Here is a 21,999-nt window from a genome sequence, read left to right on the forward strand (position 1 = left end):
CAACAGGCCGACTCCCTCTGGACCGTTTGTGGTTGTTTTCAATCTCTTCCCTTGTAATTGATAGGGATCTCTTTACTAATGATCGGCCACAACCTGTGGGTCTTTACTACAAATACAGTCAGTGGGATATGCCTGGTAGCCTCAGCTCCTGCTCCCTTTGGCTGCAGGCCAGCCGACATGTGGTGCAGGCACATGCGATGTGGTTTGCTGGAAACAGTTTTGAGCGTTGTCCAAAAGAATCAGATTAAACAGTGATTTTATCAAACATCTCTCCTCGACTATCTTTTCTGCATTACTCAGATTTCAGCCAACTGCCAACTGGTGTGCCTGGGTTTTTAGACAGAGGTTGAATGTATAAAGAAAAACAATATAATTAGAAAAATATATTCAACGTCAAATGTAATATGCATTACTGTACTTTCACAGAGTGGCTACATTTACTAAGAATATATAAAAAATATAAATCTTTCATTTAATTATGGATTTTAATTTTCCAGACACAAGGTTTTCAGTGACTAATTCAATTCCGTTTGTTGAGACAGATTAAATGTGATGGACATAATGTTCTGGCAGCCGCCTCAGTTCTGAGGTTATGTCTGTTAGGGCTCATGTGTAAAAGGAGCATCCACCAAAGACTATGTTGGGCTCAACTAATGAGGAAGTTGTTAATTGAGAATGAAACAATGATTTGTCTTTTAGCAAAAGGAAGTTTAATTAACAGAACAGTTAATGAAAGTGTTAAAACATTCAGGGAACAAATACAGAAACGAGACTCGACTGAATGACGTGTCTTTGTTTAAATATAATGAGGGATAAGTTTACGGTTAGAATTGGTCATTTTAATTAAAACTACCGTTAAAATACTATGATTCAACTCTTGTTTAAATGTAATTATTTTAACTCGGTCTCACCATGTTGGGACTGACAAAGAGAATTTTTGTAGTTGGTTTAAATCTTTCGTTTGACGGGTTCGGCCTTGAGCTTTTTGTTTTCAAATTATTGGTGAAAAAATGTGGCTTTTTTTTTTCTCTGAAACTATTTAATGAGGAATAAATGAATTGACCAAAGTGCTGGTTCATTTAATTAAAAGATATTAGGGAATGACATCTCCTAGGTCTGTACCAACCCTCTTTCTACTGCCTCCCGTTTGTTCTTCTGGTACAGAAGCGCAATCGATACGATCGGCATCAAGGAAGAGGGGGGTGTGTGTGTGTTTAATTGTGTGTGTGTGTGTGTGTGTTTTGGGGGGGATTGGGGGAGGTGAAACGATGGGTCCTACTTACCTTCTCCCCTCTTTGGTCAGCTGTGCAGCGGTCGTCGTCTCTCTCTCTCCCCCTCTTCCTTCTGTGACCCAAACCACAGGCTCCGCCCACAGTCGCCCCCCGGAGGGCCCGACCTAAAACAGCGGTCCTATTGTGTCTGCAGCACACATCTCTGTATGTGTGTGTACGCATGTAGGTGTACGTCTGCATGCATGTGTGTGTCGGTGTGCTACGTTGGGTAGAGTTTCATATGTCGGGGACAAAGTGGAACCAGAAGCCCAGGTCCTGAACCAGTCGTCTGGAAGTGTGTGTGTGTGTGTGTCCAACAGGAGAGTGTTTAGAGGTTTGTCCATTCAGCCCAGGTGGAGTGTGGAGGAAACCACATTCATCCGCACCGTCACTGCCCTCTGCCTGTATTTACCAGGTGTCCAGTCAGCTGCAGGGGGAGGGGCGGGATCAGCTCACAGAAAGACGCCAAATAATATATGACGTCTTTGTAAAATACATTTTTATTCAGTTATTTATTTATTTTGCAAAAAAAGCTCATTTTAATTTCCAACCTAAAATTAAGCTTAATTAAAAAGTGTTTAAAACTTAAAGGTGAAACTTTTATTTTCTGTTGGGAAAGTGGAATGGATTTATGAACATAAATAAATACTTTCTGCGTTTTCTTCCTGCAGTAAATAAAGGTTCCTTTAAAGCACGCTGACTTTATTAAATGAAACCTTCCTTTGAAAGAGTTGTATTAATGTAGACAGAAAGTAAGACCAACTTGTCACACATTCAATTTCAATGGTTTTTCTTTTAATTAAATACAAACCTGCAGACCATGAATTTGTGGAATAAAAAAAATAATTCTTTTCACTGAGTCTTTACATTTGATTCACCGTCCTCAAAGACAACAGCAAAATGAAATTAACCCTGAGAATGTAGACGAGGAGATTTAAAAAAAATGAACACAAGAGTGTTGTAATTAAATAGATTTTTTTTAATGTTTTATAAAATTTAAATGAGCTGACCTTGTTGATGCCGGGGCTCATCATGTGCTGCAGTTTATTCTTAAAGCCAGACTTCAACTGTTGGAAAATGAACAGATGTAGATTGACAAAAATAAAACATTTACATTTTTTTTGGACGATTGAAAAATGTGCAGTGGTAGCTTTGAGAGAGCGCCCCCATCAGGCTGCTCAACATTAAACTCCCGTTCCTCAGCGGGCAGACGGCCATGCTGTGGTTTCCCAGCTCTTTGACCCCGGGGGAAGGCCCGACGGACTGGGCTGCAGCCGGCAGGGATCAGCAGCCGGGCTTTTCCACCATTAAACTCACACATTCAGTAGAAACACTATCCTTTGTCTAATTCAGGGCTCCAGTGTTTTGAGCCCACGCCGATGGCAGCGCAGCCACCTTATATCACATGAAGCACCTCGCACTGCTGGGAGTGAGTACTTTGTGAGTATTTTTAGCACGTGGGAATCGAAGCCGCGGCCGGGCCGTGTACGAGGCCTGACTTACGCTCGCTCTCTCTGATACACTTGTTCTGTGTATGTTTAAATGCTGAAGTTCAGGGGTTCAACTCCCATCTGAGTAAAGTGTGAAAGCCAAAAATGTTTCAGGTGATTGTCAGATTATGGTTCACGTCCAGAGCTGCACGCCGTCCATCACTCACTGACCGCTGCCCTGCTGAATTAACACGGTTTCTTGTAGTAAGTTTTTGATTTGTTAGCTTTTAGTGTATTGTTTTCTGCTTTATCATGGCACAAACAAAAACAAACAAAAAATGAGAGTGAGGCCAAAACAAAAATAGGAAACAGGTTGAGGCTGCACCAAACTGATGCTACACTGGTGAAACTATTTATTATTATGTTTTTTTTTTTATTTTTTAAGTTACTTGATATAACAGTTCTGGTTTAAATTTTTTAAGTAGTTCTTTCTGCAGTTTTTGGACACAGTTACTTGATATAACAGTTCTGGTTTAAGTCGTGGAAATATTGATGATTGTTCGCGAAAGTGAAGACAGTCTGTGGCTCCTACAGGTGTGTGTGTGTGTGTGTGTGTGTGTGTGCGTGTGCCTGGACGGCTGGCTCGTTTCTCAGGCCATGTTCTGTGACAAGAGAGTCCGGTGTCGTCTGTCAGATGAAAATAGTGTGTGTGAAAAAGACACCGTGCTAATACACAGCCGTGCTAACCACTCTGCACTTTAATGGTTTTACAACACGGAGTGAGTGAGTGAGCGAGCGAGCGCTGCTGGGCGATTTAAGGCATGTAGTGTGTGTGTGTGTGTGTGAGTTAGTGTGTGTTTTTCAGTGTGTGTAAACCCTCTCAGCAGCGTCATGGCATTCTTTAAAGAGTGTGTGTGTGGTGTGTGCCTGTGTGTTCTTCACAGTATAAGATGCGATCACATCAGTGTGTGTGTGTGTGTGTGTGTGTGTGTGTGTGTGTGTGTGTGTGTGTGTCCTCCTGACTGGTCTGTCTTCTCATGTTTGGACATATGTTGAGTTTTATTTCACTGAGACATCAATCCTGCTGGCCAGCTGTTAGGACAGCTGCTCTCTCTGCCGCTCTCTCTCTCTCTCTCTCTCTGGTTCTCTTTCACTCCATCTCCTCTCTTTCTGTTGGTTCTTTTTTTCTCTCTCTATCTGCCTTTCTTTTGTTTTATCATTATTTCCGTCTTCCTATTTTTTCTTTTTCCTTACTTCCTTCCTTCCTTGCTTCCTTCCTTCCTTTTCTCCCTCCCTCTCCCCCCTCCTTCCCTCCTTCCTTCCTTTTCTCCCTCCCTCTCCCCCCTCCTTCCCTCCTTCCTTCCTTTTCTCCCTCCCTCTCCCCCCTCCTTCCCTCCTTCCTTCCTTTTCTCCCTCCCTCTCCCCCCTCCTTCCCTCCTTCCTCCCCTCCTTTCCTTCCTTCCTTCTTTCCTTCCTTCCGTCCTTCCTCCCTTCCTTCCTTCCTTATGTGTCCCCTCCTAATTCCTGGTTTTGACCCATGTTGATCCACTGACCGACATTAGGATGTGTTACATCAGACTGTCAAGCTGTCGTTTACACAACTAAGTGACAAAGTCAGGACCAAAACAAACAGTTATTTCTGTTACACGACTGAAATCATTGGTCTTTTCTAAAATTCTCACACTTCGTTGAAATGATCAAATATCTCCTTCGTCTGCAGAACCAGGTTTTACAGCGTACGGCGTTGTTTGGTTTGGGTGAGTCAGAGAGTGACATCCGTCCAAATGTCAAGTAAAATATAAGAAAGGAGTGAAATGTTGTAAAATAAAATAATAAAAAAAAAAGCAACACAGACATTGGCTTTGTAAAATAAAATAAAAAATAAAAAAAGCAACACAGACATTGGCTGTTGTTGCTCAGTAAACACAGAATTCTTCTTTGGTTTAAAAAAAAAAAAAAGGTTGTGAAATCAGGGATTCCTGACCAACGACCAACAACGTTTCTCTGTCAGAGAGGAAGACGGAGTGTTGCTCAGTAAACACAGAACTCTTCTTTGGTTTTAAAAAAAAAAGGTTGTGAAATCAGGGATTCCTGACCAACGACCAACAACGTTTCTCTGTCAGAGAGGAAGATCACGACTGATGACATTTTCAGACTCTGCTCAGTATCAGTATCATTCATGAAGAGATTATTTACCTTAAATAAAAGCATAAGAAAACAAGTTTCTCAGTCCTGTCATCCAATTGTCAAACAAACGGTGGATTATTATTATAATCCAATAGAAATCCAATAAACCGTCCAGCATTTATTTATTTAAACAGGCTCATATTGACATGTGTAGTTGATGTTGGATGCATTCAGTAACAGTGTACACACAGTCAGAGTGGCTGATGATCAGACCTTTGCAGAGAAACCACAAAGTCTCCCTAACGTATCGAGGAAATCACGGAGTTGCCAAATATCCAGGGCATCACCGACGTTACTGCTAAAACTCTTGGTTTAGGTCAGAACGTTTCTGCTGAAAAAATATTTCACGATGATCTTAAATACTGTATATACAAAGACAAACAGAGTGAAAGACGCAGAGAGAAAAACGAGGATCCTGTGGCACACTGTTGCTCTTGGCTGGTGTCCGTCCTGAGGAGTGTTTCTGCTTGTCTGAGACACACACACACACTCACACACACTCACACACACACACAGAGAGAGTTGCCAGGCTCATGTAAAACAACCAGAACACTGTGTCTTGGCAGCTTGGCAGAAGGACAGGTGATAAAAGTGTGTTTACACCAAACACTCAGAGCTCACGTGTTACATCTGCCCTGATTTACCGTCTCTCCTTATCTACTGGATCTGCTACCTGTCTCTACGTCATTTTACTTTATTGCAAAGTCACTTCTGTGCTACTGGTGAAACTGTCAAGCATCAAATGATTTTTTTAGGAAAAAAAGAATACAAAAGGGAACTCTTTTATCCGGTGTTTTGAACTGATTAAAATTAAGTATACTGGATTTGATCGTCAAAAAAAAAAAAAAAAAAAAAGTAGTTGCTCGGCAGAGCTGATCCTTTCCCTCCCTCAAAATCCTACCTTCTTTTTTTGTCGTCTTCATATTTACACAACAGCTGTCATTCTTTAAATTACATTACTGCCACCTACTGGGTCTATTTTCTACTGGCTAATATTTCAACACTGATGTGCTAAATATGTGCAAAACAAAGAGGAAAATATGGACAGACAACATCATAACTGAAGCTGTTGTTCTGTCGATGGAAGGATAATTCACTGGGTTTTTTTAAATACATGTTCTTTTTTTTTTTCCACTACACTGCTCAAGGAATTGTGATTTAGAAAACTCTAAAAACACTAAAACCCTAAAAAGTCAGTCTTTGAGGTTGACAGAAGTGAAGGGCTGTGACGTCTGACCATCAGCTCATCTAAAACACATTTATCTTCTTTATTTATTTTCTTTCATTCCTCCAGTTTCTCACACTTTACTCCCCGGTCCTTCCTCCTCCTCCTCCTCCTCCTCCTCCTCCTCTCCTCTTCTTCTAAAACTGCTCCACCTTTTGCATTTCTGCCTCACTTGATGAAGGAGTCGGTGTTCGGACAGCAAAGAATTTTTATCCACCCTCAAATCTAAACAGCACCTGATCCCTGACTTGGCCGCACAGACAAATCGAGAGCCATTTAGGGTAAAACGGCTCCCTAACATCCCTGCTCACCCCCGTACCTCCCCCCACTCCCCTCCTCTCATCTTCATCTCTCTCTTCTCTCTCATCATTATTTCTTACCTCCTCCATCCTCCACTGTCTCCTGGTCGGAATTGTTTACGGGTACTGGGGGTATAAATCCCGTGTCGGAGTCCACACACGATTGACTTATGCAGATGTTACTTGGAGTAACAGGTTGTATTTCCTTTCTTAAGTGCACTCATAAATTGTGCGTCCTTATTCTAGGGCCTGTTGGGGACAGAGCAGCCTTTGACCTGTGTTACAGTAAACATTGTCTGTTCAAACAAATACATACAACTCCGTCAGTGGAGCCTCTGAGTGCTGTTGTCCTGGGGGAGGAGAACTGGAATAATGATGTTATCTCTGCACACTGATAAACCATGGGAACACCCAGTGTTACTCCTGCTGATGGGAAATCACCGTTAAAAATAACCAAAAGTCTGATGTTGTTTCTTTGTATATTGTATTTCCCTCTCTCTGCCCCCCTCCCCCCACGGTCCTCCCTGCTGTACATTAATCCCATGTGATCTGCACCGCTGCATTAGCTTATTAACAACAAACAACAATCATAATCTCACTGTAAACACGTAAGGCTTTAATGGACTCAGTGAGGAAGTTGTGCCGCAGCAGCTCGGCCTCTCATGACCACACAATGGGCCCATACTAATAAACTCAACATTAAGCCATTCACAATAGGCCATGTGCCCGTGTCGGTGCCTATAGTCAGGATCAAGGCTCCACAAACGAACTATTGTCTCACTGTTGCCAGCCTAAATTAGACAGGACCTCGGGGCCGTGTTGTCCCCACAGTCACCAAGAATGTCTCCCTTCTCTCTGAGCGTGTGTGCGCTTGTGGTTGTGGGACGTTTCTGGTGACTTGAGCATCGAGGCCCGAGAAATGCGACACCGTCTGTGGCTTTTCTGCCGGTGTTCAAACATGGGTACAAGTATTTAAAGTTGTAAGAAACACAGTTGACATGTATAGTTGTTGTTGTTGTTGTTGTTTTCCCTTTAGTGAAAAACTGTTAAAAGTTCAGCCGGGCGACGTTTGGACGAGCTGAATTCTACATTAGAAACAACGTTGGTTGGAGTTGTCGGCCAGAGACTTTGGAGCGAACTGTTGTAAAAATGTATAACTGTCAGACCACAGGCCAGGATGTGTCTGTAGTTATGTTCATACAACAAAAGCACGTGGGCTGAGGTTAAGGAGCCGCTGTGGTTTATGGGTAAATGTAAATAAACATGTTGTGTCTGAATCCACCAGACGACGTTCACTCACAAACCTAAACCACCTGCTGTGGAGAAAAAATAATACAATCACACAGTGTTTAATAATACATTAGTCAGGGAGTGTGCATGTCACAGTGGCCAACAACAATACTGTGGTCTCTGAATATGCTCAGGATTAAATGTCACGTTTACATATACAGTATTAACAACATGCCCTGTTTTTTTCTTTCTTTTTTTATCGACTACAAAGTGATGATGTGGTGAAAAGTGGGTTTGAACTGTTGCCTCTTTACAAAGGTCACTGTTCTTCATCTGTTCTTCATCCTGTCTCAGATGACGGCCTTTGTGGTGAATGGTTTCTTCAAGTGTCTCCTGGTAGAGTTTGAATCTAAATTGTTCATATTGGTTGTGAGTGTAAATCCTTGTTTATCCTGAAGGACCTGCAGATGAACTGGTGACCTGTTCTGACCCTGCTGGTCCAATAGATTATTGTTTCCCAAAGACTGGGTCGCGACCCTCAGGTGGGTCGCAAGAGATGTTGTTTTTATTGGGTTGTCTTGCATCATGTGAGTCGCGAAGGTGGCAGTAAGTGGTTTGTCGGAAACAGGAAAAAGTATTCCGTGATGGGAATTACTTTGTTAATTTTGTTGGCTTGTTTTCTAGTTTAAATGTTCAAAAACAAACAAGGAAAATTTCAAATAAGGTGCATTGACTCGTAAGAGCATTTTCAAGGTCTGGTTCTTTGTGTTGGCTGAAGCAGAACAGTTCTGTTTCAGTTGATGCCGATATTAAGGATAGGGAAAAAGACAACGCTACTTACACGCTCACATACATGGACTCGTTTTCACTCAGTTCTGTTTTGACTGAATAAGTCTAAGGTTCCACAGCAGGAAAGTGTTTCTCTGCAGGAAGAGTTAATAAATCAAAAGGATTTTCTTCATGCGCTGCAGGTAAATCAAAATGAAAATAAGTGATTAAAAGCCAGGTCAGGCTCCTCGTGGAAAAGCAAACGTACACAGGATGAGCCTCTTGAATGTGCGATATAAACTGTTATGGTTATGTATATACAGATATATTCAGTCTCATTCTGGGGAGGAACAGGTCAATTTATCTGTCAAATAAAAGCAGTGAGTTAAAGCCCACTTTAAGATCATCTAAAGCAAATATTTGGTACCTATACACTGATAAATGGCAGCGAGTACCTGACGTTGATCTCCACAAACACGATCAGGCCTCGCCGTGACTCTTCCTCTTCCTCTTCCTCTTCCTCGTGCATCTGCGGCGTCCTGGCTGTAGAGTGTAGTAAAAGTGACCATTGTTGAAGTGAAGTTCACAGCAGTATTGTGAGAGAACAACTGAGACCTTATGAATCTTATGAGACCACATGGCTGTGATGTCCGTTATCCTGAGGCTACGAAGGCACATTGTGAGAAAGTGGAGTGCCACAAATAAAACCCCATGTCAAAACAATGCAGACATTCTCATCTGGTCAGCTGGGTGTCTGCTGCAGTTTGGGGAGGAGAGAAGAGAGAAAAATAGTCTTGGTTTTTTTTTTTTTTTGCATTTGAAAGAGCATGCCTGCAAAACAAAATGTATTTGATACATTTTGAAGATTTGAAAGCCAGACTTTAAAGACTCCCAGAGATAATAAAAGTCCAGATCACTAAGGTAAAACAATTTCTGTTTCTGTTTCTGTTTGTAGAACCATCTTGTATGGAGCGGCTCCTCTCCAAGGACTGGAAAGAACGAGTGGACCGCCTGAACGCCACGGAGCTGCTGGGAGAGGTCAAAGGTAAGATACAATGTCAGAAAAGACAGGAAAAAAACTACTATTTAATCAACAGTCTGACACAGATTGATGTGTAGAAATATGGAAACACCATTTTCATGGACAAAAACCCTTTTACTGCAACAACTGCAAATAAGAGAAATATAATTTGAATACATATAACATACATCATATATAATATATTTATCTATATATATGTTTGTGTAGATATAATTATATACGTTTGTGGTCGACAGCTCTGCATATATATACGTTTGTGGTCGACAGCTCTGCAGCTTTTCTCAGGGACAGAAAGTGTTTTTTTTTTATCATCTCCCATTGAAATGACAAGCATTTCCTCTGTGGAAAATAAAGAGGGGGAACGTTTCTGTGAGAGAAGTTTCTACAGCAGAACGAGCACTGACTCAGTCTCTCAAACAGACCTACTCACTTCCTCTCAAACTAAATCTGAACATACTGTATATTGGTAAAAATATAAAAAACTGCTGTTCCCCAGACCTTTGACCTCCCAGTTGTTCTTTTCTGTAGTCAGTCGGACAAATCCCGTACACGAAGACAAAGCCGAACACGAACCCGAGCATATTTGTTGTGACTTTTGTTGGCTGCCATCAATAAAGCAAGGTCATTTCATTTTCTTTTCTTTTTCTTTTTTATATAAAACCCTTCTTTTTAAAAACAACTATTTGTGCATTTTTACTTGGCTTAACCAATGCCTAAATTGTTTTGTAGACGTGCCTTTTTGATTATTGTCCTTCCTAACGTTGCTTGTTATCACATGAATAAAATCTTTGGTGAAACAAAAAAGAAAAAAAAATGTTTTCAAGTCAGGTAGGAATAAGTTTCCTGGTGAAAAACCACAGATATTTTTTTGTCACTTTTGAGCATCATTATATTCAGCCATACATATCATAACTCACACAGAGTTCATCTTTCTTTCAGGGTATATTTAATTTTCCCCTTTTGTATAGTGAGATCTGTGTCCTGGTGGTCACTGGTGTAATTACACACATATGATGAATTCAGAAGAAAATTTAGTCTGTGTCTCGTCACACAACAGTTAACAAGTTAACAAACACGACAGGGCGTTCAGTCATCGTCTGTTTTGAGGGTGAAGAAAAGATCTTTTATCTTCACTGGAAAAAATTAATTACTGATTACAAATGTGTGTGTGTGTGTGTGAGTGGAGTGCAGTTTTCATTTTTTCACACTTTCCCTTTGCCGAGTCGCGCTCCTGAAGCGTGTCCTGCTTCACAAACACGGGCCCCACCAGGGTCTTCCACTGTACTGTATCCATCTGACTGTGTCCAGCAGACCTGCGGTCCTCTGCTGCAGCTCTGCCTGAGGCTCCAGGAGTTTGGAAAATTCTAGAAACAGAAAGTTAACCGTACTTTACATTTTAGTAAAGTTCAGCAGTTGTCAAATAATCTCTTCAACTCCTGATGCATGATTCTATGACCTGTCCACCTGCTGTTCCGTTTATTTTGCTTTAATTGTTTAATTGTGAGTGAATTAACATCATATTCTGATGAAGAAGAATCAATATTGACTTTTTATGTAGTTCTGGGTCATAATTCAATTCAGTTCTGGATCAAATCAACACAAAATGCTACAGGTTAGTTACTGCAGATCAGACGAGCAGATTGAACCAATCAGAGTGAGAGACATGTCACATCTCTCTGTTTCGACTGGGGAATAATCCTGATGGATGGAAAATATCTGTGAAGATCATTGGTGCCAGAAGTGTGAAGGAAAACAGGGCGTCACTTTTGGAAAGCACATTCTTTAATCCACGGGATGAATCATGGGGTCCTCATCACAGTCAGGCAATTACACAATGGGCTTCACCACGAGAAATGAAGGGGAAAAAAGAGGAAGAAGTTTGTGTGAGAGGAGAGGAGAGAAGAGAGGAGGAAACAAAGTAAAAAGTGAGGAAAGGAAAGGATGGAAGAGAAAAGGAGGGTGGAGGAGAGAGGATGTAGGAGAAGAAGAGAAGAAAGGAGGTAAGGAGAAAGAGGAAAAATAAATAGAGAGAAGAGGAAAAGCAGAGGCAAGTAGAGAGGAGGATGAGAGAGAAGAGAGAGGAGGAAGGTTTTGGACAGGAGTGTAACTGATGGGGAGTTTGCTGAGGGGAAAACTGAAAAAGAAAAACTAAAGGCATGAAAAAAGAGACAAGAAAAGGGGAATGTTGCCTTTGATACAGGGGTGCTGAGGGGCAATCTTTTCCTTTCTGTGTGGGTGTGTGCGTGCATGTGTGTGTGTGTGTGTGTGTATGGGTGGGTCTGTGGGGTGGTCTGGGCTACAATAGGGCCCTGACAGGACTACAATGGAGACTCTGTTAGTATGCAGGTAGTGTTGGGGCCACTCTGCAGTCTCCCTTCATGGCCCCAGGGCAGGACCTACACACACACACACACACACACACACACACACACACACACACGAACATACACAAGAGCAAACACTTCTAAAAATGTGAGTTCATGTCCGACACAGACACGGTCACGCATGCGCACACACACATAAAAAGCTGTGAACCTACGTCTGTGTTTGCTGAAGTGCAGTTCTATGGCAGAGTGCCAGTTATAAAGTACCCTGGAACTGAGGAACTGTTGGTCCTGAAGGCCGTGAAGAACAAATACAAATTTAAAATAGTGTGAAAACTCACTATTTGAAAAAAGGAAAAAACTACTACATCATCTCCACCAGGAAACAGAACCAGTTGTTCCTGTAAACACTGTCTGTTTTATGGCCAAAATCTGCTCAGGTAAAATAATAATGACCTCACTGCACCTTTAATTAAAATCAAGAGACTAAAAAAAATGATGCATTGTTTAAAAGAACTGATTTTTTTTTAACTTTTTTTCGTCAGTTCTAATGGATTCTACCTTTAATTATACTTTTTTAATTATACATACTGTATGAGTGTAAACATCTTAAAATTATATTATAATTTGCTGCTGTTTCTTTACGTGTTTACAGTAGATGATTCATAGTAGTACATGAAAAAAACAACTTTCACTTGTTTAGAAAGTTCAAATTCTCAGAGGTACAAGACACGCTCTTTATTACAACAACACACACAGGTGCAGTCAAAGTTGTTGCTTCAGGGACAGTTTATGTTTTTTTTTCTTTTTAAAATTAAGGTCAAACTGTGTGAGATATGTGGCGTGAACCATGTGACAGGATTTGGTTCTTCTTCCAAACCAAACCTTCCCAAGAATGTCTACATCATAAACCTGCATGACAGCCACTTATTAACAAAGGAGACGTCAGAGTGATTATATTGTTCTTGAGAACAGACTCAAAGTGATAAACACAGATGGCAGGTAGAGACAAGACAGAAGATAATAAGTAGTAAGATTGAACTACGAGTCTGATTATTTATGGGAAGGACGGTTTTTGGTCCAACACGTGTGTAGACGTTCAATTCAAATGGAAAAAAAAATACAAAGTGACTCAGGCAGAAAAGGTGCTGCAGTAAAATATCTGTAGCTACAGAATAGACACACCTTCATCTTCTTTACACGTCATCATGAAGTCAACAGAATTGTACCAACAGTCGTTGTACTTCACAGAACGCTGCTATAATCAGTTCATCATTGAAACACTGTTCCCTCCTGGTCTGTCCAGGTACGCCAGAGTCACTGGAGGAGAAGGAGCGTCAACTGTCCACCATGATCAGCCAGTTGATCAACCTGAGGGAGCAGCTCCTGGCAGCCCACGACGAGCAGAAGAAGATGGCTGCGTCACAGCTGGAGAAGCAGAGGCAGCAGATGGAGCTGGCCAGGCAGCAGCAGGAGCAGGTACAGGGCCGGGCTGACGCCTCGCAGCATCTGTGTGTGATTCCAGTCAAGAACGAGAAATGAATTTTAAATGAACATACAAATTGAATTAAGATAAAATAGTTGAATTTCTTTGTATTTCTAATGACCACTCGATTCTGCTAAACCAAACTGCTGAATCAAAGTAAACCTTTGACCACTGGCAGTCTCCAAATACCACAATTAAATCAACTGTTCCCATGCAATGCAACTGCCTGCTAGCACTTAATACGAAGCATTTGTTCTCGTGAGCAGCTGTGTGCCGGGTTTGATACTTTGAACAACAGTTCTCTTTTGCTTTGATGCCATAAATACAATTTGAACAAACCGATTCATGAGAAAAGTGCTAAAACAAGTGACACAGACCAGTGATCAACCACCTGGTGTAAACTCATGACACTCAGGTCAGACAAAGGTCAAACACGGCACAACTGCAGAGGTGACGTTGGCTTGTTAAAAGCCCTGGTGTCCACTGTAGTACATAGGGTTTGTGCTGGAGCTGTACACCTCCATCACTAGTTTTTCTGCATGGTTTATTTTTAATCTTAAAATTGGGGTTTGCAATGAAATGTATTTGTTTCGAGATTGAAATAATATCACAGTGAGTTGATCCGGACCCTCCCTCCAAAGTCATTATTTCTTCTTTGGATTTTAACGGCACCTGTTCTTTAAAATGACGAGAAACTTTTCAACCACATGCTACAAAAAGATTCCGTATTTGGGAAATTCTTTATAGATTTTCAATTCAAATGTAAGACAAAAAGGTTCGGTTGAATGTCTAAACAAAATACAGGCAGACAAAATAAGATAAGAAACTGCGATTTGTTTTCTTCTCATGACGTCTGCCGTGTTGATTTATGTGTTGGTAATCCTGCCTTCATCTGGTGATGGCTTTGGAAACTAAGTAATGGATGCTAATTATAGACGAAATTTAGGAGAAGTCACAACAGAAGTTTTCTGGAAATTTCTTTGACATGTGTTTGTGTTTAAATTTGTCTTTTAAAAAGCAAACAGCCGCCGATGCCTTCACTTAGCAGATAGAGATGTAAATGGGGGGAAAAAAGGAACAGAGTGAGCGAGGTGTCGAGGTGGGCCGCTCTTTGTTTTTCGCTCTTTGCCGACATGTTACTGTAGGTCGACATACGACAGGCTCTGTTTGGACAAGTACACACCTCCCATCACAACACATTCCACCTTTCACAGCTTCACAAAGGACCTGGGAAGATGTAAAGACTGAAAAGAAAGACAGATTCCAATATCAGCCAGTCATTTGGCTGTTGAGACTTGATAGGATAATGCCCTGCAGACAAACTCGGAGAAATCTGCCTTTAATGAAATATGACATGTGTGCAAATGGGGCGCCGCCTCCCATTCAGCAGCCTGTAATTACATTTCAGAATAAATACACTAAACGACTCTTCAAAAAAAAAAAATAGAAAGAAAAAAAAAACAGAGGCAGCTGCTTTACTTGGCTGTGAGTGAGGATCAAATAGTTGTTGTGTCGGCCCTTTAAGGATTTTAACTTCATGTGAGTGGTTGCTTCCAGCCGCCAGTCACTGAATGCAACAAAAAGCCTCAACGTCTGACTGTAGGTATTTTTATCAGGACAATCTGACATCCCAACAACAAAGGGAGGTGATCGCCCCCTCCTGTTGATGGCTGTTAATGGGACGTGAGGGGTGAGACTCCACAGACGTGTTCTGTAAACATGTCACTTTCTCAGGTTCATTGTCACTGAGGAGGTTCATTCAGGAAGTCTTCACTGCGGTGATTTGTTGATTTCTTCTTCGGTCATTTGTAACAGGGAACAGACGTTTCTGTGCAACTAAACTGCTTAAAACAAACAGTCTGCAACCTGAATAAACTAAATCAGAACCCGTTTTGGTTGAGTTTTGACAGTGATGGACGGAGGTGACGGAAATACAAATGGAAGTCTGTAGGGCAATAAGGCTTTTAGATAGATAGAACTTAATTATTTCCTCAGGAAATTTCTTTGTAGATCTTTATATGACTATAACTTTTTCTGAAAACCTTTCTCCTTTAATGGAGAATTTGTTTACAAAATTCAATTTAAAAAAAGCCTGAAACTAACAACTGAGATTTTCTGAATTATTAAACGACATATCTGCCCTCAAATTATTTTATATCATTGTCTTTGGTTCATGGTCAAAACTATAAAAAATAATCCTGAAAATTCATGCAAAAAAATAGGATAAAAAATAATCCTGAAAATTCATGCATCTGTCTCTGTGTAACAATGCACTGTGAATGTGAATGTGAAGTTATGACTATTTTCAGATTTTATCTCTACATTAGAGAAGGATTTGTTCGATCATTTCTGTCACGGACACGAGATCACAGCCTGAGGTCCAACAAACGTGTAACTCCGTGTCTTCTGTAAATCCCTCACTGCGTTCCAGGAAACTGTGACCACAGTAGTTTTAAAAGAAGCTGAACCTCTGGCTGCTGCCTTCTTTCCCAGGACATTTCTCCTACGTCCTCGTCGCGATCTTGAACGCGTCACGACGGTTAACCTTTCTTCTCCACGTGTTGGTTTTATGACATTTAGACGTTTTCTGCTGTTTCATGTCCGCTGATGCTGCCGTGCTTTGTTCACCCTCTCTCTCTCTCTCTCTCTCTCTCTCTCTCTATCTTTCGATGCTCGCTCTCCCAGTCCTTGTTTTCACTGATGTTCACCAAAGATTAGTCAGGTTTTGAAAGGGAACCGTTTGGCCGGGATCCAGCAGCTGTTTCTTGGAACAATAACAGGCTGTGAAACCCAAATCAGTGAGGTTTAACCAAACTATGAAAAAAGCCTTTCAGTGGTCAGCATGGGGTCAGACCTCTCCAAGATATTGTATATTTTTCAGGCATGTGATTTATGGCTTTAAAACTATTTGCACATTGTAATAGCCGTGGAAAAAAAAGGGAAACCATTCACATTTGTTTTGGTCTGGTATAGGTTTTTATTTCCCCTGGTTGTTTGCAAGGCCATTAAGTTTGGGGTTTTCAAAGAAAAATGACAACGTGATTTAAGGCACAAATGAACTGTAATATTCTGTAACCAAAATACTCCAGAGGATAACATTACTCTGTCTTTATTAGCTCTTCACCACAGTACAGAAAGTGAACGATCAAGAAAGTTGACCTTTGATTGATCTACAAACCCCGACATGTAAATCTGAAAGAACGGGTGCAGATTGAACAAAAAAAAGACTTAAAAAGTATATTTACTTCCCAAACAATAAAATGTTTTACTTGCACAGCAGACATGAACAGCCTAATGTGTTTAACTAACAGAAAGTTATTGCTTTGTCCTGGAGTGATTCACCAAAGGATAGAAATGACTTTCACCTTATTTTTAGGACTTTTCGAGAAATTGGTTTTGAACGTACATAAAATGAAGTTCCAGCGGATGTTTGGTTTTTCAAATTGGTATAAAAATAGTTATAAACATGATGCACAAATTGGCCCGCAATATTTTGGGAATTTTCCTCCCCTCGTAAATCATTTGGGGGGAAACTGCTGTTGAGCACAATCCTTTATTTTAATCATAACAAGTTAATGAGACGCAGAGTTTCTCCTCCTGGTTTCAGAGTTATAAACACAAAGACAACAATGGCGCTTGTCGTCTGACGCTTGTCATCTTCTCTCCACCTCTTTGTGCAGATTGCCAGACAACAGCAGCAGCTCCTGCAGCAGCAGCAGAAGATAAACATCCTGCAGCAGCAGATCCAGGTTAGTGGACGCGTGCATGCGTGCACATTCCTCTCATTTTGTGCGTCGACTGCTGCCGTCCCTCGTGGACCCCCTCCTCCCCCACCACTTCTTCCTCGTACTCACTACTTTTATCCGCCGTCGAGTGATCGAAGTCGTCTGTCTGCCGTTTAGTATCGTTTCATTTATTTATTTCTGACTCCAACTAGACGTGGACACCAGTCGCTGTGACCTTTTTATGTTTTTCCACATAATTGACAGTTAAAATAGTTCCACCACAACACACTGGTGACCCAGTAATTACCCAGGGTCATTTGCTAAATCGCTCATTGATCTTTTAACAATCAATATTACAGCCCCCCTCCCCCCCCCCCCCCGGGGGGGGGGGGGGGGGGGGGGGGCTGCGTTCCCCGGTCTCTGTTTCTGCTAGTTCTTTTAATTTACTGCCACATGTTTCCTCTTGTCTCCTCAACAAGCAGCAGTGACGTTACATCGACTTTACTCTTCAGTTCCTGTTTTTCTGCTACAGTTCTATCAAATATATGATTAAAGAAAGGCTAGAAATTGGAGGAACAGTTACCAACGACTTTAAAAAAAAAGTTTTTTTTCTTTTCCACTCCTACATCTGTGTCAATGAACCACCTGATGAGGTGAGATTTATGATCCATACATTCTGTGTATATATATTCACAGTCACCCAGAAATGACCACCAGCTGCCGGCCAAATGCTCTCAAATCCGTGGACAGCAGCTGATAGCCATGTGGGAACTGGGCCAGCTTCTATTTCAGTGGTTTAGTTTTTTTTCTAACTGCTTGAATTGAATTGCGTGACAATCTGAGTCCAGAATCCAAACTTTTCCACTGTGATTAATCCTAGTCCGGTTTCATACCTTGTTTATTATCCTGCTTATCAGATGTAAAGCAGGTAACAAGAGCTTGTTTTTTCTCCTGCTTTTTTTTTTTTATTATAAGACCCCACCCTCTGATCTTAATAAAGCTCAGAGTGGACTTCATTAGCCCTCTGAGCCCCAGGGGAGAGACGGCCATAAAAAAACTGCTCCGAAGTGAATCCACCTCCACGCTGTGAAGCATGGATACCGTGTCATGTGTGGTTTCAGGGATAAAGGGATATGTGGGGAAAATCTCTGCACAGCAGCATGTTATCATGTCGAGCTTCTGGAGCATGCCCGGTTAAATTCACCTGAATTCCACGGCGTCTCATGCCTGCGACTTTCCGTGCTGCAGTTAAAGTAAAACTGCCGTAATTACTTCTACCTGCTGTTCAGTTACGGCCCCGAATTGAATGAATTACAAGGATGAAAAGCAAGAACTGTTCCTTTAATTGAGAATTTTCTAAGTACGTACGCTATGTATACACCACACAGCAGAGCGGAGCATGTGCGTACGTCTGGTGATTTAAGTTATTTTTACAACAATAGCCCTTCTTGGCAAACACACCGAGCTTAGTAAGAAGCATATGGTCTATCTACTGTACGGAGGTTTAGAATCATTATGGCTGAGCTCCAGGGCTTAGTCACTGGGGTATGGACTGTTTACGCTGTGTCGGATGTGTGTTGGCCTTAAACACAGGCAGCGCTGAACCAGTCTGTTTCCACTTATCGAATCCAGACCGGCGCTCCTCTCAGGCCAATACTCTGAGGAGCTGACCAAATGCTACTGTTTCAGCTGAGAAGAATAGGCCTCAGTGTGGTAAAACCACTTTTCACAAGTGCCAGTTGTTGTTCACATCTCCATTTGAAACACTAAATGCTGTCCAGATGGAAAAAAAAAAAAAAAAAAAATGTTTTCATAAGAAAAAGTGAAATCGTTGCAACTCCCCGTTGAGCGCTCGGCATTGTGAAAGCTTTATAGCTTAGTGTTAATATGTGTTAAACCCAGGCTTATCTGTAGCTGATTTATGAATGGAGACAATGAAAACCCAGTGGGAGGCTGGCTTCATCCCATTTTTCCATTCCTCCCTCTTGTTGTTCTTTCTTTTCTCTCTCCGTGCTGCGATGGTGTCGGTGCAGTTGTCAGCGGCTGCAGCGTCGTTCGGTGGGAGCAGAGTTCAAAGTGACCCAGGTTTCCTGTCATGTGGTTTTAAATGGTGTGGAGAGCCAGCGGGGGATGTCCACGGGTTAAAGAAACGCTTCCGAAGGCCCCCTCACTGATAGATATCGTTATACACTCACACGTGTGCGCACAAAAATGTGATGAAATAACAGATACAGCAGACGGACGGACAGAGGACGACTGGAGCGTACGTGCACGCTCCCTTAAAACAAATCACTGGGATTTATAGCTGACTGAAAGTAGAGGCCGTGTATAATGTAGGCCGTTGATATATGACACACACACACACACACACACACACACATACACATACAGTAGTGGTGGTGGGCCCTTTGTGTACGGTAAGCAGAGCAGCGCAGCCCGGTGGCTGACAGGCATGTGTCTTTGTTAAGTCAGTTCCTATAATGGTTCTCATATGTGGCCCATTTCCTTCAGGCCCACAAAGGCACAGGCCCTAACCACACCGCCTGGGTCCTAGCTAACGGGCTAATTAATGACTGCACAGCCACACTCCTCCTCCCACTCTCTGTTCTTCATTTATAACTCCTGCGGCTCCTCCTCCGTCTGCCCTCCTCCTCTCTGCAAGTCCTTGGCCTCTGCCTCTGTTTTCTTATTGTTTTAATTTTCTTTTTTCAATTCCTCGGATGATTTTCCTCCTCGTCAGTACGGGCTGGGTACAGATCACTTCGACCTTCCCAGAACAAGAGTTTGGCTGTTTATCTTACACCACGGAGCGTATGTAAGGAGCTCCGTGTCAGAGCGCAGCCACAGAAATGACTTTAAAGATAACACTGGTTGGACATAAATTAATGGCAAACTTTTAATGGACTTTATTTATAATTCAAGTAAATAGTTTCATGATGATCTTTTTTTTTAATCAGCACATTCAGAAATTAATGGCAAACTTTTAAAGGACTTTATTTATAATTCAAGTAAATATTTTCATGGTGATCTTTTTTTTTTAATCAGCACATTCAGAAATTCAAAACTCTTTTCTTTAGAGTTTTATATCTCAGCTAATAATGTGTCTAAAGAAACAGTTACAACGGCTGGAGTTAGCCGCTACAGCTAGTAGGGTGTATTTGTACGACAGGCAACTGGTCTTTATTTTTACTTCAAGATGTAAACCAGTGTCTAAAAACAACTTCAGCTAATTATTTTTTATTTGTTTATTAAGCAGATGTTTTAAATGGAGCACTAAGCAAACAAATCAAAACAAGAATCACCTGACCTGTTTCTGCCACGAGCCTCGTAGACGACGTCATGTGACACAGTAACGCCTTAAAACTTTGTTAAAACTAAGTTTTACTAATTTCAAGTTTGCTCTGATTTAATTTTTCTGAGGGATGAAATACCTGATGACCAAAATATAAAAACCAAAAGGAATAATAATAAAAGTCGTTGTTAAGATATTAACATTAAGCATCTTTGGAAGTTAGAGCTTAGAACTTTAGACTCAAGCCCAGTTTTCTTCTAGTGTTGGGACCAGGTGAAATAAGGTTGACCACTGGTTTTCTTCTGGTCGTCCTGCAGCTCCAGTTGCCCCTCCCCCAGTTTAATCACAGTTGGTTTCATCACAGCCTCAGTCTTAACGTCGCAGGCTTTTCCTTTTGTCAGTGAAGCGCTGACGTGAGGTGAGCCTCCGAGTCGTTGAGGTGGCAAAAACTTTGTTAATACAAATTGGCACAAACACATTATTCAGCAGTGCGTGCACACACACACAACCACGCACATTCATAAGAAACTAATGGAGCACACAAATGGCCATTGGATAGATGGCTACACCGTCAGCAAATACAGCCCCGGGACACAATGACTCGGAAAGCCATGGAGAGACCATAACGTGTATTGGACTCGCCAACTATGGAGAATGGCTAACTTTTGACTTCCCAACGGCCGTTACTGCAGCGTATTAACCTGTGAGTTAGCCTGTGGAACATCCTGAGCTCCAGTTAAATACACTTCCAGTGTCTGATGGAATGTGGTTGGTTGAAGGGATGTGGTCTTCTCAAAGCTGTGAGAAGACAATTCAGACAGTGGTCACTTTACTAAGAGACACTTAACCCCTCACAGTGTCAACTGTCAAATGGACCGTACTGCCGACTGAAGACGGATGTATATTGTGATGGAGAGTTTTGAAAGTGATTCTCGACGCGTTCTACAAGACAAACTGGATGTAGAAAATAAACTTTGATTTTCTCGACACTTTCATATTGGATGAGTCAAAAAATCCAAACTTAGCCTTGTTTAATTATGGAATAATCACGATTAATTGATTGTGATGTGACTGTGTTTCACTAGATAAAAACAATCCTTTGATGGCTCTGTTCAGAGGTCAAAGGATTAATTAAAAATATTTTTTCCATATATGACTCCTATAGACTTCAACACTACAACTCCATCACTGCTGAGGACAGTGGACAGTCTTCCACTTCACTTCTGTTTCCCATTGAAGCAGTGACTGTATGCTGTACGTTCAGCCCAAATACTGAATGAATCAATAGAGAAACCCACCATAATATCTGTCCTTCTTTCTCCTCTCCTCACACACACACACACACACACACACACACACACACACACAGACACTCCATATGTGTACTCATTGGCCCCAGACCTTGGTGCCCATTCACAGGAGGACCATTAATTCTCAGTCTGTGTCTGTGTCTGTGTCTGTGTCCGTGTCTGTGTCCGTGTCCGTGCCACACACTCGTCTCATCTACGCGTTTACAGATGGGGTATATATATAAAAAAAAAGTCCCAGAAAGTGTCGGGAGCAGAAGGTGGGGGGCACTTTGGCTCTCCGGCTCTTTGTTCTTGTTTTCCTTGTGCATAGGTGTGTATGCTGGTGTGTCTGTTGGGCAGTTAGAGGAAGGGGGCCTTGTGTTTTCTTAGGGGCTGAGCTGAGTGAGCCCCCACACCACCTTCACCAGTCC

At 41.7% G+C, this 21,999-nt stretch overlaps 1 protein-coding gene across 8 annotated transcripts in view; it reads left to right on the forward strand.

Annotated features, from left to right (window-relative positions):
• LOC103379826 (SRY-box transcription factor 6) overlaps positions 1–21,999 on the forward strand; it is a 103,355-nt gene that overhangs the window by 53,731 nt on the left and 27,625 nt on the right. For all 8 annotated transcript variants that reach the window (XM_025055923.1, XM_025055927.1, XM_025055926.1 and 5 more), the window contains 3 exons: positions 9,366–9,455; positions 13,083–13,255; positions 16,943–17,011. In XM_025055923.1, the coding sequence (XP_024911691.1) occupies positions 9,366–9,455; positions 13,083–13,255; positions 16,943–17,011 (332 nt within the window). The remainder of the gene's footprint in view (positions 1–9,365; positions 9,456–13,082; positions 13,256–16,942; positions 17,012–21,999) is intronic.

This window comes from Cynoglossus semilaevis, chromosome 6, assembly GCF_000523025.1.
Source record: "Cynoglossus semilaevis isolate Cse_v1.0 chromosome 6, Cse_v1.0, whole genome shotgun sequence".
In the NCBI taxonomy this organism is placed as follows: domain Eukaryota; kingdom Metazoa; phylum Chordata; class Actinopteri; order Pleuronectiformes; family Cynoglossidae; genus Cynoglossus; species Cynoglossus semilaevis.